General features: G+C 41.3%; 1 protein-coding gene across 3 annotated transcripts in view; it reads left to right on the forward strand.

Annotated features, from left to right (window-relative positions):
• Positions 1–3,639: 3,639 nt before the first annotated feature.
• Positions 3,640–15,393, forward strand: part of parn (poly(A)-specific ribonuclease (deadenylation nuclease)) — a 118,430-nt gene continuing 106,676 nt past the window's right edge. For 2 of the 3 annotated variants that reach the window (XM_078558915.1, XM_078558916.1), the window contains exons 1-5: positions 3,640–3,769; positions 8,730–8,807; positions 10,675–10,754; positions 12,393–12,460; positions 13,429–13,510. In XM_078558915.1, the coding sequence (XP_078415041.1) occupies positions 3,751–3,769; positions 8,730–8,807; positions 10,675–10,754; positions 12,393–12,460; positions 13,429–13,510 (327 nt within the window). In that variant the 5' untranslated portion in view covers positions 3,640–3,750. Of the gene's footprint in view, positions 3,770–5,411; positions 5,508–8,729; positions 8,808–10,674; positions 10,755–12,392; positions 12,461–13,428; positions 13,511–15,393 lie in introns of those variants that run through there. The other variant, XM_078558917.1, reaches the window with a different exon arrangement.

A 15,393-nucleotide genomic window follows, 5' to 3' on the forward strand; every position in this document is an offset into this window, starting at 1 on the left:
TAGATAAAGGGGGAAAAAAACGTGCCCAACATCGCCCTCATACTGATGGCCACCTTTGTGTATGGCTGCATCAAGCGGTGCGTAGACCCTCAGTATGCAAACACCAAGTGTCACTATGTGCTGAGGTTCTACCTGTCCCCGGTGTTGCGAAGGATGGGTCTGGCCACGCTGCCGCGGAACGCTCCAAGTAGTTGGACCGTGCCGTACCACCTGTCCCTCGTGGAAAAATTTATGCAGAAAAACACCTTTGACCACAAGTCCATCAGGCAGCGGTCAGCACATAACGTCCTAGAGGCCCTGAGGGAAAAGGAGAGGGTGGACCCTGTGGGATGGTTCCCCGAGCAGACTGTCAAAGTCATTTGGCAGAATGCCTCATCGCCAGAACTTTCCAACAAGCACCAAGACGTGGCTTGGCTGGTGGTGAGAAAGGCCCTCCCCGTCAGATCCTTCCTACACGCCAGGAGTCTCACCCCCTCTGCACATTGCCCTCGAGGTGGCTGTGGTGGGGAAGAGACCGTTGTTCACCTCCTTGTGGATTGTGCCTTTGCAAAGAAGGTCTGGAGAGAGATGCAGTTGTTGCTGTCGAGGTTCATCCCGAGCAGTTCTGTGACACAGGACTCTGTGCTCTACGGGCTGTTCCCAGGGACACACACCGAGACAAACATCAACTGCAGCTGGAGGATCATCAACTCGGTGAAAGACGCGCTTTGGTCTGCCCGAAACTTGTTGGTCTTCCAGCACAAAGATTTGTCCCCGACCGAGTGTTGCGGACTGGCACAATCCAAAGTCCAGGACTACGTGCTGAGGGACGCACTAAAGCTTGGGGCAGCTGCTGCAAAGGCGCAATGGGGAAGGGTCGCTGTCTAAGACCTTTCTGCCACAGTGCACCGAAGGACTGGGAACTGTTTAGAGCCCCTCGGGCTGTACAGCTCAAAATGAAAGGCTGTAAATGATCGGTAACATTGTTTGTACTGATGCACCTGGTGATACATTTTGTAAAAGTTTAACCGGATTGTACCCTTGTAATGGTGTTTTTGAAATGGTTTGGAATGTGATTGAAGATATTTTATGAATAAAGTATATTTTTGCAAAAAAAAATACTGAGCTACAACTAACAGCTATGTAGGTACAATTTTGGAGCTGGAATTCAAGACCACATGAACCCCTTTTGAACCATTTTCTATCCTGACACTATCAGAAAACAAGTGTGTAATCCTGGAGGAAAATCTAGCCGCATGTTCTTAACATATTTTTTTTTTAGAAATTTAAGAATTGAGAATGAATTTTGCAAAAAAAAATGTTGTTACACAGCCATTATGTACTTTGCCTCTGTCCCTTGTTGCTCAGCAGGTGTCACCATGTGTTTCTATGAAATTAATTCAGAGATAGGTACATTTGTCATATTGATTTAATTCTGTCAGATTTTCTGATGTTAGAATTGTTGGGGGAGGGATTTTGTGGCTCACATACTGCTCTTCAAGTTGGAGAGTGCTGGAAAATTAAACAGACATTTCTCTTTCTTCCTCATTCATCACATTAATGCCATGTTACCATACTGCTCCATATTATCCATCTATTAATTCCAAAATCAGCAGCAACAACAACTTGTGTTTATAGTACTTTTAGCATGGTAAAGTCCTAAAGTGCTTCACAAGAGTCTTATAAAACAAAATTTGACACTAAGCTACACAAGATGATGTTAGGACAGATGACCAAAAGCTTGTTGTGGGTTTTAAGTAGTGTCTTAAATGAGCAGATGTAGAGGCAGAGAGATATAGGGAATTTCAGAGCTTGGTCCTTGGCAGCTAAAGGCACAGCTGTTCATGGTGGAGAGTTTAAAATTGGGGGTGCGTAAGAGGTCTGAATTGGAGGAACGCAGATATCTCAGAGGGAGGGCTGGAAGAGATTACAGAGATGGGGAGGGAGCAAGACCATGGAGGGATTTGAAAACAAAGATGAGAATTATAGAAATTATATCTATTCTAAAAATAAACTACCAGAAAGTGCAAATATTGATAAAACTTGGTAATTTCAAGACAGCTGAAAAAAGAGACATACTGCTGCAGCTTTTCATCTTGCTCTCATCAGAACAGACCCAAGAATGTGAAATTTCAAAGCCAGCAACAATTTATTCTGCATGAGAACAGCATGCTAATTGGTTGGCAAGTTGACTCTGATTGGCTGAGGCATTGCCTTGGAGAATGCACCAGGGGACTATTGCTGCACCCCCCCCCCCACCCCCCCCAATGCTTTTGTTTAATTCGAAAAAACAGCAATGCCTGGACATGTTCCTTTTGTCTGCAGAGGACAGGTCCCTACACATGAATATATGTAGATTCTAACAAGCATAAGTGAGTCACATTATGAGCCCTACTGATATTCTCAAATTGGTTGTTAGTGTAATTCTTAGCACACTCAGGATTATTCAGCAAGTGCTATCCAATTGCAGAATCAAATCTAACATTAGACATTATGTTCTGAGTTTTGCAAGCATAGGCTGGTTGAGTAATCTGCCCATTGCAAACTGCCATAGGGCTGAGAGTAAAAGGAACATGTCCAGGCATTGCACCTTTTTTGAATCAACAAACGCATGAGGAACAATAGTTCCCTGGTGCATTCTTCATGGCAATGCCTCGACCAATCGGAGTTGATTTGCCAAGCAATCAGCACCTTTTCTCATGCAGTACAAACTGTTGCTCCCTTTGAAATTTGGCATTCTTGCAACTGTTCTGATGAGTGCAGGACAAAAAGCTTTGACAGCATGTTTCTTTTTAGTAATGCGAAAGTTTTGTACTACCAAGTGACAATTTCAAGATAACTACAAATAACTCTTCTTGTCCATGAATTCCCGAAGTCCTATTATACTAAATCGTAGTTAACATGACATACATACTGTGGCATTGTACATGGAAAGTGAAGACCAAGTGTAGTATTCATATGAAAGGAACTTAGAGGATTATTGATCCATGATGCAGACATGCAGCAGTCCCCATATTTATGTCATACATTTTGTTTATATTTTTAGACCTTTTCACAAACCTTACAGAAATGTGGGAAGTTGAGTATCGTTGGTTGCAGCACATGAGTTTCTCTGAAATACAGGCTGAGGAGCTGGAAGATGAAAAACTGAAGCACTACAGCCTCAGGAGGGTGTGACAGGGTTTACATAGGCAGTCTTATTATAAATGTGGGTGTTTCCAGGGCAGTCATTTGCAAGGTCAGAAGAATCATGCGTGGACATTTTGAGGAGGGGAGTGATGACAGCAAATTTGAATTAAGTGAGGGGGAACAGTGCCTGAGAAGAGAGAACCATTTACAAAAAGCTAGCATGTGGGCCAGGGAGGGAAGGTGAGTGGGGAGCAGTTTAGTGGGGATGATAGAGTCAATTGAGTGGGATTCTTGTACACCTTTTCTTATTTAAAACAATAGGCTGCCCCAGTATCAATAAACAAAATAAAAATAAAAGTGCCCCTTTTTTTTGGAAAGGGCATAACCTAAATCATAAGACGAAAAAAAAGTATAAAATTAAATAATAGTATTGCACCTAGGGTGTATATATATTCTGCCTGGACTTTAATCTTGCTGAGCAATGCTCAGTGCTGAATGATGCTGCTGACTGATTTCCAGTTTGAGTGACACTAATCACGTGTTTGTTGTGTTCACCGGAAGTGGCTACGGAGCGAATGTTAAAGGGCAAAGGTTGAAGGTGGCTGCGCTGTTCCTGTGTTGTGGGGGTTTGTCTGGGCAGCCATGGAGATCACTAGGCAGAGTAAGTCCGAGGGGGTGGAAAACGAGCCCAGCTCCCAGCTAGCGGGTTAACAGAGTGGCCGCGGCGGACGGGGCCGCGGGTGGTTTGCAGCCCGGGCGATGGAGCCATTTTGGAGGCGACGCTTCATTTCGGGGCCCAGGCCGATGTGGTCGGGTGAATCCAGGGCTCCGTGTGTTGGGGGTGCGGAACCCATTGACAGGGCTTGGTGCAATGGGGGGAACTGATAACCTGCAGCACGCCTGCTCCCTGCTTTTGGGAACTGCCTGCTTTCCCCAGTGAAATCGTCATTTAAATGACACATTGCAAAGTGTGCATTTCTTTTGAGTTAAAGGCCTCCATCATCTCCAGATCATCTGGACAGCCACTATAAAGGCCCTTGTTGTCATGATGCTTTCACGTCCCTCTAAAATGACTGTACAAAGAACAGTTGCTGATCTAGGTTTAAAGCTTCATGACCTACTGTAAAAGAAAAATTTCCACAGCCTCAAGACACCCTGAAGTGCTTTACAGGCAATTAAGTACTTTTTGTAGTGTAATCGTTGTTTTAATGTAAATTAAGTGTGAATAATCAGGTGACTGTACCCAGGGTTTTGTGAGGTTTCTTGGTGATTTATTATCCTGTGCAATGTTGACTTTTATTGAAATGTGCATATATGGAGATATGGTGGTGTAGTGGCAGTCACTGAACTAGTAATCCAGAGGCCCAAGCTAATGCCCTGGAGATATGAGTTTGAATCCTACTATAGCAGCTGGTCGAATTTAAAATTCAATTAATAAATCTGGAATTGAAAGTTAGTCTCAGTAATGGTGACCATGAAACTATCATTGATTTGTTGTAAATGTCCTTCAGGGAAGGAAATCTGCCATCCTTACCTGGTCTGGCTTGCATGTGACTCCAGATCTACAGCAATGTGGTTGATTCTCGACTGCCCTCTGAAATGGCCTAGCAAGCCACTCATTTCAGGGGCAATTAGGGATGAGCAACAAATGCTGGCCTTGCCAGTAATGCCCACACTCCATGAAAGAATAAAGGAAAAAAATATACAGGCAGTATAATCAACTCTGAATAATTGTTATCAAGTAGTTTTTAGTTGGCTTTTGAAAATATGGAATCTGGGTCATAAGTGCTACAGTGTCATCTATCTTAATAGCTGCTTTTCTGGCTTCCATTCCACTGTTGTGCACTATGTAATCCCCCTCTTTGTTCAGTCATTTTGTGCTATGAAAAGCTTAATGCTCAACTTGCTCTTTTAATTACGTGTATGGGTTAGGTAAAGAAGGAAGATATAGCTTTAATCCAAAAAACCAAAATAATAAATGGAATACAATATAAAAGAGAGGCTTGTACCTATATAATGCCTTTCATGATCTTGGGTGTCCCAAAGTACTTTACAGTTAATTAAATAATTTTGAAATGTGGTCACTCTTGTAATGTAGAAAACGTGTTGGCCAATTTGCATGTGAAAAATATTTCACAAACGTTAAGTAGATTGTGACCAGAAAGTCTTTCTTTTTAATTATTGCTAAAGGATAAATATTGGCTGGCCATTGGGAAGCACTGCCCTGCTCTTGAAATACTGTCCTGGGGTCCTTCACATCCACCTGAGAGGGCAGACAGTGCCTCAGTTTAACATCTGATCCAAAAGGTGGCATACTCACTCAGTACTACATTGAAGTGTCAGTCTAGGTTTTGTACTAAAGTGTCTGGAGTGGGATGAACCCACAACATCTGACACATGTGAGAATGCTACCCATTGTGCTACGGCTGATCGCTTACAAGCCTACTCAATTGTCTTTTCTCCAAGAATAATTTTATAGTAGAGATAAACAGCTGGGACTAATCTGGTAAATTAGAATGGGGTGTTATATATTTTTCCCCTGACATATTAAAATGATACGGTCAAATTCCTGCCTTTCTTGGATTAAATTGGTTTAATGTTCTTCAGCCTCTACTTCATTTGAAATATTCTGTTAATTTGGGATGCAGCTTGACAGAATCTTAGTGGGCAATTTATATGCTGTTAACTACTGAAAATTTATCACGGTCTTTCTGTACCTTGTAACAGGTTGAGCTGGCAATCAACCTAATTGTTTCATTTGTTTAGCTTAAATTCTTATTATGCAGCTAAGATTTGCAATGATGTGTCTACTAATGTACAGCAACTACATATTTATATAGTGCCTTTAACGCAATGAAACATCCCAAGGCGTCATTCATGGGAACATTATAAAATCAAGTGACACCGAGCCACATAGGAAGTTAAGTCAGATGGCCAAAAGTTTGGTCAGAGAGACAGATTGTAAGAAGTGTCTTAAAGGAGGAAAGTGAGGTAGAGAGGTGTAGGGAGGGAATTCCAGAGCTTGGGGCTTAGGCAATTGTTTGCACAGCCGCCGATGGTGGAGGAATTATAATTGGAAATGCGCCAAAGGCCTGAACTAGATGAGCGCAGATATCTCGGGGTTGTGGGATTGGAGGAGATAAGAATGGTCATCTGAAATAAAAACAGAAAAAATGCAAGAAAAACTCAGCAGGTCTGGCAGCACCCGTGGAGAGCGAAACAGAGGTGATGTTTTGAGTCCAATATGACCCTTCTTTGGAGGGATTTGAAAACCAAGGATGAGAATTTTAAAATCAAGATGTTGCTTTATTGGGAGCCAGCGTAGGTCAGTGAGCACGGGCGAAAACATAGTGCCAAATAAGGTTCCTGATGACTTTTGGAAAATTATGCAGGGTTGGTAATTGGAAGAAGTTATGATTTGTTAATTATCTTTTTAAAGGGCATTATGGCATTTATAAACTGATAAGGTAAGCGTAGTACAATTGAAATTCACTTTTAAGTTTGAAATATGTTGTGGTATGTTAAAATACAGTATTCTACCTCACTCGGATTCAGTATTAGCCTTCAGAAGGGAATTGGATGAGCACTTGAAGGGGAAAGAATTGCAAAGATGTGGGTAAAGAGAGGGGGAGTTGAATGGTCTCCTATGCTGTACTATTCTATGATAATTCTTACAAGAATAATCCATTCCATTTAGAAAAGGAAAGGCTGAGGGGTGACCTGATAAAGACCTTTTAAAATTATGAAGATGCAGAGAAGATGTTTCCACTTACCAGAGAGGATAGAACCACACTGGTTAAAAAAATAAAAGCCCACGGCATCCAGACGAATGTAGCAAAGTGGACACAAAATTAAAACAAAAAGCTAAAAGCTACTGCGGATGCTGGAAATCCAAAACAAAAACAGAATTACCTGGAAAAACTCAGCAGGTCTGGCAGCATCGGCGGAGAAGAAATCAGAGATGAGAAGAAATCAAGAAACGTTAACTGATTTCTTCTCCGCCGATGCTGCCAGACCTGCTGAGTTTTTCCAGGTAATTCTGTTTTTGTTTTGGACACAAAATTAGCTCAGTGGCAGGAAACAAAAGGTAATTGCTAAAAAAAAGAGACATGTCTAAGCTTTTCGTCTTGCACTCATCAAGCATATCAATCTAAGGGCTCTATTCTTTGCAGGCAGAAAGAACATGTACACACATTGTGCCTGTTTCAGCTAAACAAAATAAGCGACAGTCATTTGCTGAGTCATTCTTCAGGGCAATGCCTTGACCAAACAGGGTCAAGCTGCCTGGTTTAAATTTCAAACGATGCTTGGCTGTTAACTGTTAGTCACCATCATTGGTGCATGCTCCATGGCACCGCCATTTGCCAACCAATCAGCACTCTCTTCACATACAGAATAAATTGTTGTTTTCCCCTTTTGTATTGGTATTCTTACGAAGTGTCTTGATGAATGCAAGACGAAAAGCTTAAATGTTTTTTTTTTGCAGCAATGCTCAAATTCTGTACTACCAAATGACTATTTGTATACCAATGGGTAATAGTTGATGGATGTTTTTGTGACTGGAAGGCTGGTTCCACTGGGGTTCTGCAGGGCTCAGTACATGGTCCCCTGCTTTTTGTAGTATATTTTAATGATTTGGACATAATTGTAGGGGGAATGATCAAGAAGTTTGCAGACAACACATAGACTAGAAGGGCTGGATGGCCTTTTTTCTGTGCTGTAGTGTTCTATGGTTCTAACACAAAAATTGGCCACGTGGTTGATAGTGAGGAGGATTGCTGTAGACTGCAGGAAGATATCAATGGACTGGTCAGGTGGGCAGAAAAGTGGCAAATGGAATTCAATCCAGAGAAATGTGAGGTGATGCTTTTGAGGAAGTCAAACAATCCTGTTGTTAGGACTGGAAAATTGCTGCTATGAGGAAAGATTGGCTAGGCTGGGGTTGTTCTTGCAATAGAGGAGGCTGAGGGGAGATTTGATTGATACAAAATTGTGAGGGACCTGGTTAGAGTGGATGAGAAGGGCCTATTTACTTTCAGCAGAGAGGTCAGTGGCTAAGGGGGTATAGATTTAAAGTGATTGGTAGAAAGGTTAGAGGGGAGATGAGGAAAGATTTTTTTCATCCAGAGGATTGTGGCGGTCTGGCACTCACAGACTGAAAGGGTAGTGGAGGCAGAAACTCTCAACTCATTTAAGAGGTGCCTGGATATGCACCTAAAGTGTGTAACTTGCTGTACCAAATGCTGGAAAGTGAGATTAAGTTGGGTGGCTTGTTTTTCGATTGGCGCAGACACGATGGGCTTCCTGTGATGTAACCTTTCCATGAATCAGGGGCCATAAATATAAGATAGTCACTAATAAATAGAACAAGAAATTCAGGTGAAGCTTCTTTTATCCAGAGTGTGGTTAGCATAAAGGAGCAGCTACCACATGGAGTAGCTGAGGTGATTAGCATTGATGTATTTAAGCTAGATAAACAGAAATAGAACGGTATGTTGATGGGGTTAGGTGAGGAGGAATAGGAGGCAGCTCATCTGGTGCATAAACACAGGAATGGGCCTCTTGAGTTGAGTAGCTTGTATCTGTGCTATAATTACTGTGTGATTGTGGTTTTTCAACAGATTTTAAGGAGCGCCTAAACCTAATATATGAAGCTATTGAAGAAGCCGATTTTCTGGCAATTGATGGAGAATTTTCAGGTATTAATAGAATCTCTAATGGTAATGTGTAAAGCCCCTTAGATTTATCACACTTGTTTTTGGGAGAGATATCACTTTGAGATAGAATTCTAATCGGACTCTTAAACAACATTTGCATGCTACAGTAACATATGCGAGCTGAATGAATTAATATTTCTCCTGTGTTCCTATATTTATTAGAGTAAGCTGTCCCTAGATAGGGCCAGATTTTCTTTATTTGTAACTTGAATTAGTAACTGCAGGTTTTAACAATTCTTCAGCTGCAAGTAAAGCAGAAGTGACTATTATCTGGCCAAAGTCACTGGTCCATTGGCATAATAGTCCTTTCCTTTAACCTATATACACCCAATTTTGATGGAAGTTTACAAAAACCCCTAGGGAAAGCTTATTGTAGCTGGAATTGTACTGCAAGTATATGTGTTGACATGTACTGGAGCCATTGGATTCGCCATTAATTTTATTGGTAGTTATAACAAATGGTAAATGGAATGTTGTTCATTGCAAGGGGAATGGAATATAAAACAGGGATGTTTTGCTACAGCTGTACAGGGCATTGCTGAGACCACACCTAGAGCACTGTGTGCAGTTTTGGTCTCCTTATTTAAGAAAGGATATAAATGCATTAGAAGCAATGCAGAGAGGGTTCACTCGACTGATGCCTGGGATGGTGGAGGGGACTGGGGGGGAGGGGGGTGGGGGATATCTTATCAAGAAAGGTTGGACAGGCTGGGCCTGTATCGCTGGGGAAGATTGAGAGGTGATCTTATTGAAACATATAAGATCCTGAGGGGACTTGACAGAGTGGATGCTGAAAGAATGTTTCCCCATGTGAGAGAATCTAGAACTATGAGACACAGTTTAAAAAATATGGCTGAGATGAGGAGAAATTTTTTCTGAGGGTTGTGAATCTTTGGAACTCTCTTCCGCAGAGAGCGGTAGAGGCAGGGTCAGAGGTAGATAACCTTTGACTCCCCTATCAGTCAAGAAGTTATCGGGGTTAGGCAGAATGTGGAGTTGAAGCCATAGTCAGATCAGCCATGATCTTATTGAATAACAGAGCAGGCTTGAGGGGCTGAATGGCCTACTCTTACTCCTAATTCACTTGTTCATATGTAAGGTTTCAGCAATGAACTTGGGGTTCAAGGAGCTAAATGTGAGAAAATAAAAAAGGAACAACTTGGATCCGTAGGTACTGTCTTATCTGCAGGATCTGGGGCAACTGGAGGTATGAATTAGTTGAGAGCAGCACGTTTTATTTTTCTCTAATTGAAGTTTAATTCAGGTACACGATATTTAACCCATGGTATATTTTTTATCACAAGCTGCCTCGGGAGGAATGGAATGTTGCATTTTTTGGGAGATATGTGTACTTTTTGCTTGGAGCAATGTGGGCTTAGTGGCTGAAACAGTTTGGTCAGTTTCTGGAATTCAGCTGGGTCAGAGATCAGTGAGGGGAGTGAACTTGTGTTGATTGAGATTATCAAGAATGAGCCCTAGGTTGTTTTGTTTTCTTCATTTGAGGCATAACTCAATTGGATTGAGATCTGTCACACAGGTTTTTCAGCCCCATGTTCTTGGAATTCACACTTCTTGCAGTGAGTAATGAGAACTGCAGTAAGTCTGAATGTTGCAGGGACTCTCGTTCTCTCTGCGGTGGATTAGGCTCAGTAGACACTGCTGGATCCTTGGAGAACTATCTTGGTTTTTGTGCAAATCATCATTGTAGCTAAGTATGTGTAGTTCAGTGCCTCATGTTGCTGTTCCGAACTTCAACCTGAAGTGAGAGGAATGTGAGATTTTAACATTTGTGATGTTGGCTGTCACCATACCGACTTAAGAATTGCACCATGCCCTTGTAACGTTTCAGGAATAAGTGACGGACCTTCAGTGACCACACTGACAAATGGCTTGGACACACCAGAAGAAAGATATCAAAAGCTGAAAAAGGTAAACTGGGCATTGTGTTTTTAATTCGTTGTATCTGTGCATATTGGAAGCTATCAAAGTCTGTAGGTTGTGAAAGAGGGCAAACTGGTTTTATTGGTTCATAACTCAGCCCCTGAATGAAATTTTGCATGGAGAAGGAATGAGCTTGGGTGGACACGGGGAGGATGAAGTGATGACAAGTTCCTTTTTAAAGTGTGCCATTGATAGAATCTACGAAGCCTTCAATTACAGTACAGTGATGTTTTTCCATTTTGTTTGGGGGGTGGGTGGGAAGAGTGTGTTGGGAGAGAGAAAAAAAAGAATGTTGAATATGAAGAGTGGTACTAGTAGTTGAATAACAACCATAGCACTCTTCATCCCAATAATTCAAATGTGTTGCTGTGATACCAGTTGCACAGCAGTTACAAGACATTGGGAGTTTCATATCCCTGATGAACGACTGGTTTGTGTGTTCTCTTAAAACTTGTGCAATACACTTTTCAAAAATTGAATAAATTGTTAGCTTGCATTTTGTTCAGAGGATTGAGATACCTTCCAATTTCTGGTGTTTCATTTCTAACTGCCCTTATGATTCTGTAATGTGTTGATGTTTTGTACAAGGCAGTAAATGCACAGACTGGTGTTCACCACCATATTTTTTTTGAGAATGCTGACTTGAATATGTTATACTTTTTGCACGTGTAGAGTAACTAAGATATGGACTTGCATTACAGTGTGAGCAGATAATGTGCCCTGACTCTATATAGTACATGCAAACCTGAAACTGAATAAGTATCCCCAACTTTTTCATTTATCTCCTGAAACTGGCCCCATGATAATGCGCAATACAGCTTTTAGCAATCAAGTTTCACTTGTGAAAAAATGGCCAGCAGTGAATTAGCTGTACATGTGATGAGGTTGTTTATACATAGGTGGGTGAGAAGCAAGCACTACCTTTCACTGGCTGATGTGATGGTGCTCTAAAATTTACACATGATCCTGTTTCTGAAGTGATCTTCACAGACCAGAAAATGTGGCATTATTTTAAACAGGAAGTCAAATATTTAGTGTAAAACTTAAAAGAACAATTTTTGATTTACTTTTCTCCAATTGTTCCAAATTTGTGTCTCTTGATTGCTGTTTATTACAGAATTTTGTTTTTTCTAAATTATCCTCTGTAGGCAATTAGGGTAATATTTGTTTCCTTTTATGCGCAAAGTGAGGGATATTGTTGCAGGAGATTGGAACATGTTTTTCACTTTTGTCACCCATTATCATCATTCCCAGATCAGTTTTAACATGTCCAGATATAAAGTGGAGCCCACTCACACTGTTGTGACAATTTTAGCTTAAAGACCACTTCCAAACCATTCACCCTACTACATCATTGTAACACCTTCAGTTCCCACTTATCTGAGTGAAACTGACAGCGTGATTCCTATTCGTGCGACAGTTGCGGGCATTATTTCATTATGAACCCTGAATTTGCTGAGACCTGTATTGAGACTGCCTAACTATTTATACCTTTTCTGTTGGGGGTGGGGGTGTGGGAGGAACTTCCAGGCAAATTCATTTTATCATATTTGTTGAGTGTTACTAACCAGAGTGAGAATCTCTGAATTAAAAAGAATGAAGTGTTCCTTCTTTGTTTTCTTGCAGCATTCCATGGACTTCCTGCTGTTTCAGTTTGGACTTTGCACATTTAAATATGATGCTGCAGAGAACAGGTGGGTTTATTTACACAGTTGTCTTCAATTTTAAAGAATACTAAGTTTCTGTCAATTATCTCCCTGCAATTATCTTATGCTGAAGCATTTATAGATGCCGGGTGTCCTCCAGGTAACTGTCCAAGGGTAACTATTCAAGTGAACGTTTTTCAATCCAGTGGTTGAGCAATTTTACCATGAAGGGGGAAACCGATGAGATTTATCCCCTCTGCACCTGACATTTACAAAACCAGTACATTCGCCTGTTATGCAAAGACACTGATTGTGTGGTTAAGCAACCACAGTCAGCAAACAAGCTAAGAAACTAAGGTACAAGAAAATACTTGGAGTCATATATAGGTCAGAGTAAATAAGGATGGCAGATATCTTTCCCCAAAAAATGCCAGTGAGCCAGATGGAGTTTTTACAAAAATCTGAAGTTTCTTGGTCATCAATATTTATGTTCTTTAAATAAATATGGAATAAAAAGACCATAAATGACATAAGTTTAAATCTCTCCCAGCTGCCATGGTGGGATTTGAACACTGGACCTTAGTCCAGGACTTTGGTAACATAACCACTATATTACTGTAGCGCACAAGTAAAAAGTGTAATTAAGAACTCTAAAGTAATCTTCACCTTTATCTCGAGGGTAAAAATGCAAAAGTAAGGAGGCTATGCTTCAATTGTACAGAGTCTTGGGCAGATACCATATCGAGTACTGTATTTAGTTTTTGTCATCGTATCTCAAAAGATATATTACCCTTGGAGGGAAGACAGTGGACATTCAGTTGAAAAGTAATGAAGGCTAAAGGGTTACTTTATGAGCACAGGTTGTATAAACCTGGTTTGTTCCCTTGAGTACTACTACAGGCCTCCATGGCATAATAGTACTACAGGTGGTGCCTTTTCCCATGAGGGCGATTGGTAACATTGATGGGAAGTTCTAAAGCCTAAGTTTTTATTTGTAATACCTTCTTGCTCGCCAGGCACATAATGAAGACCTTTAACTTCTACGTGTTTCCAAAGCCACTTTCTAGAAATTCGCCTGATGTTAAGTTTGTTTGCCAGGTAAGAAAAAAAAAATTTGGTGAAGTGCTCGTGTTGTTGGGTGAGGATGGGTATCCTGCTGACGGGACCACTTTATATGTATTTGGGTGCTCACTGAAAGTGACTGACTTCTTTTGGCAGCGGAGCATTGTGGATCACAGCAAAGTTTAAATTGTCCTGATCTGTTAACTTGCATATATTTCAAGCTATGAATACTAAGACCTTGGTGCTCTGATTTATCCACCAGAGAGCCTAGTCCTCATATCTCAAAAATCAGATGAAACTTGTGAGGAGGGAAAAAATGCATTGTGCCCTTTAATACACCTTGGAATGCTCTGAAGTATTTCATGTACAATTTAGTTATTTTAAGGGCAGTCACGGTTATGTTGACAAATAGGATAAATAGCAATTAAGAACAGTGCAACTGGAACACCGCAGTCTGGATTTACATATGATTTGGTTTGACTTCAGGGTGAGCAAATATATTGGTATTGGATCTAGATTAGAGAAACAGTTTAATTTGTGTGCCGCCTTGAAACTAAGTTGAAAGGATGCCATGCACTTAATTCTTCCAGCATGTATGCCATTGCATCTCTATTATTGACCTATCCCTTAACCTAATTTTTCAGTTCAATTTTGCTCACTTTATGTTCATGCCTTCATAATTGCTCTTAATTAAGTTTAAAATATGATCCTAGACCCACTCTTCTCTCCCTCAAACTGAATGTAAAATACAGTATATCACGATCACTGCTACTTATGCGTGCCTTCTCTATGAAGTTATTAATCCTATCTCATTGCTCAACACCAGGCCAAGTACAGCCAGGTCCCTGGTTAGCTCCAGAACCTGTGGTTCTGAGAAATTATCCTGAAAACATTCTATGAATTCCTTACCTAGACTACCTTTGCCCATCTGATTTTTCCAGTCTATATGTAGATTAAAATCCCCCATGATAATCGTCATTTTTTTATTCATTTATGGGTTGTGGGCATCGCTGGCTAGGCCAGCAATTATTTCCCATCTCTAATTGCCCTTGAAAAGATGGTGGTGAACTCCCTTCTTGAACCACTGCAGTCCTTATGGTGTAGGTGCACCCACAGTGCTGTTAGGAAGGAAGTTCCAGGATTTTGACCCAACGACAGTGAAGGAACGGCGATATATTTCCAAGTCAGGGTGGTGAGTGGCATGGAGGGGAACTACCAGGTGGTGGTGTTCCCATGTATCTGCTACCCTTGTCCTTTTGCCCTTGTCCTTCTAGATGGTAGCAGTCGTGTGTTTGAAAGGTGCTGCCTAAGGAGCCTTGGTAAGTTACTGCAGTGCATCTTGTAGATGGTACACACTGCTGCTACTGTTCAATGATGGAGGGAGTGAATGTTTGTGGAGGGGGTGCCAGTCAAGTGAGCTGCTTTGTCCTGGATGGTGTCAAGCTTCTTGAGTGTTGTTGGAGCTGCACTTATCCAGGCAAGTGGAGAGTATTCCATCCTACTCTTGATTTGTGCTTTGTAGATGATGGACAGGCTTTGGGAAGTCAGGAGGTGAGTTACTTGCCGCAGGATTCCTAGCTCTGACCTGCTCTTGTAGCCACAGTATTTATGTGGCTAGTCCAGTTCAGTTTCTGGTTAATGGTAACCCCCAGAATGTTGACAGTGGGAGATTCAGCTATGGTAATGCCATTGAATATCATGGGGTGATGGGTAGATTCTCTCTTGTTGGATGGTCGTTACATGCCACTCGTGGCGTGAATGTTACTTGCCACTTGTCAGCCCAAGCCTGGATGTTGTCCAGGTCTTGCTGCATTTGGACATGAACTGCTTCAGTTTCTGAGTCGTTGCGAATCATGCTAAACATTGTGCAATCATCAGCGAAGATCCCCACTTCTAACCTTATGATGGAATGAAGGTCA

This window comes from Cetorhinus maximus, chromosome 15 (genome assembly GCF_964194155.1).
Source record: "Cetorhinus maximus chromosome 15, sCetMax3.hap1.1, whole genome shotgun sequence".
Classification (NCBI taxonomy): Eukaryota; Metazoa; Chordata; class Chondrichthyes; order Lamniformes; family Cetorhinidae; genus Cetorhinus; species Cetorhinus maximus.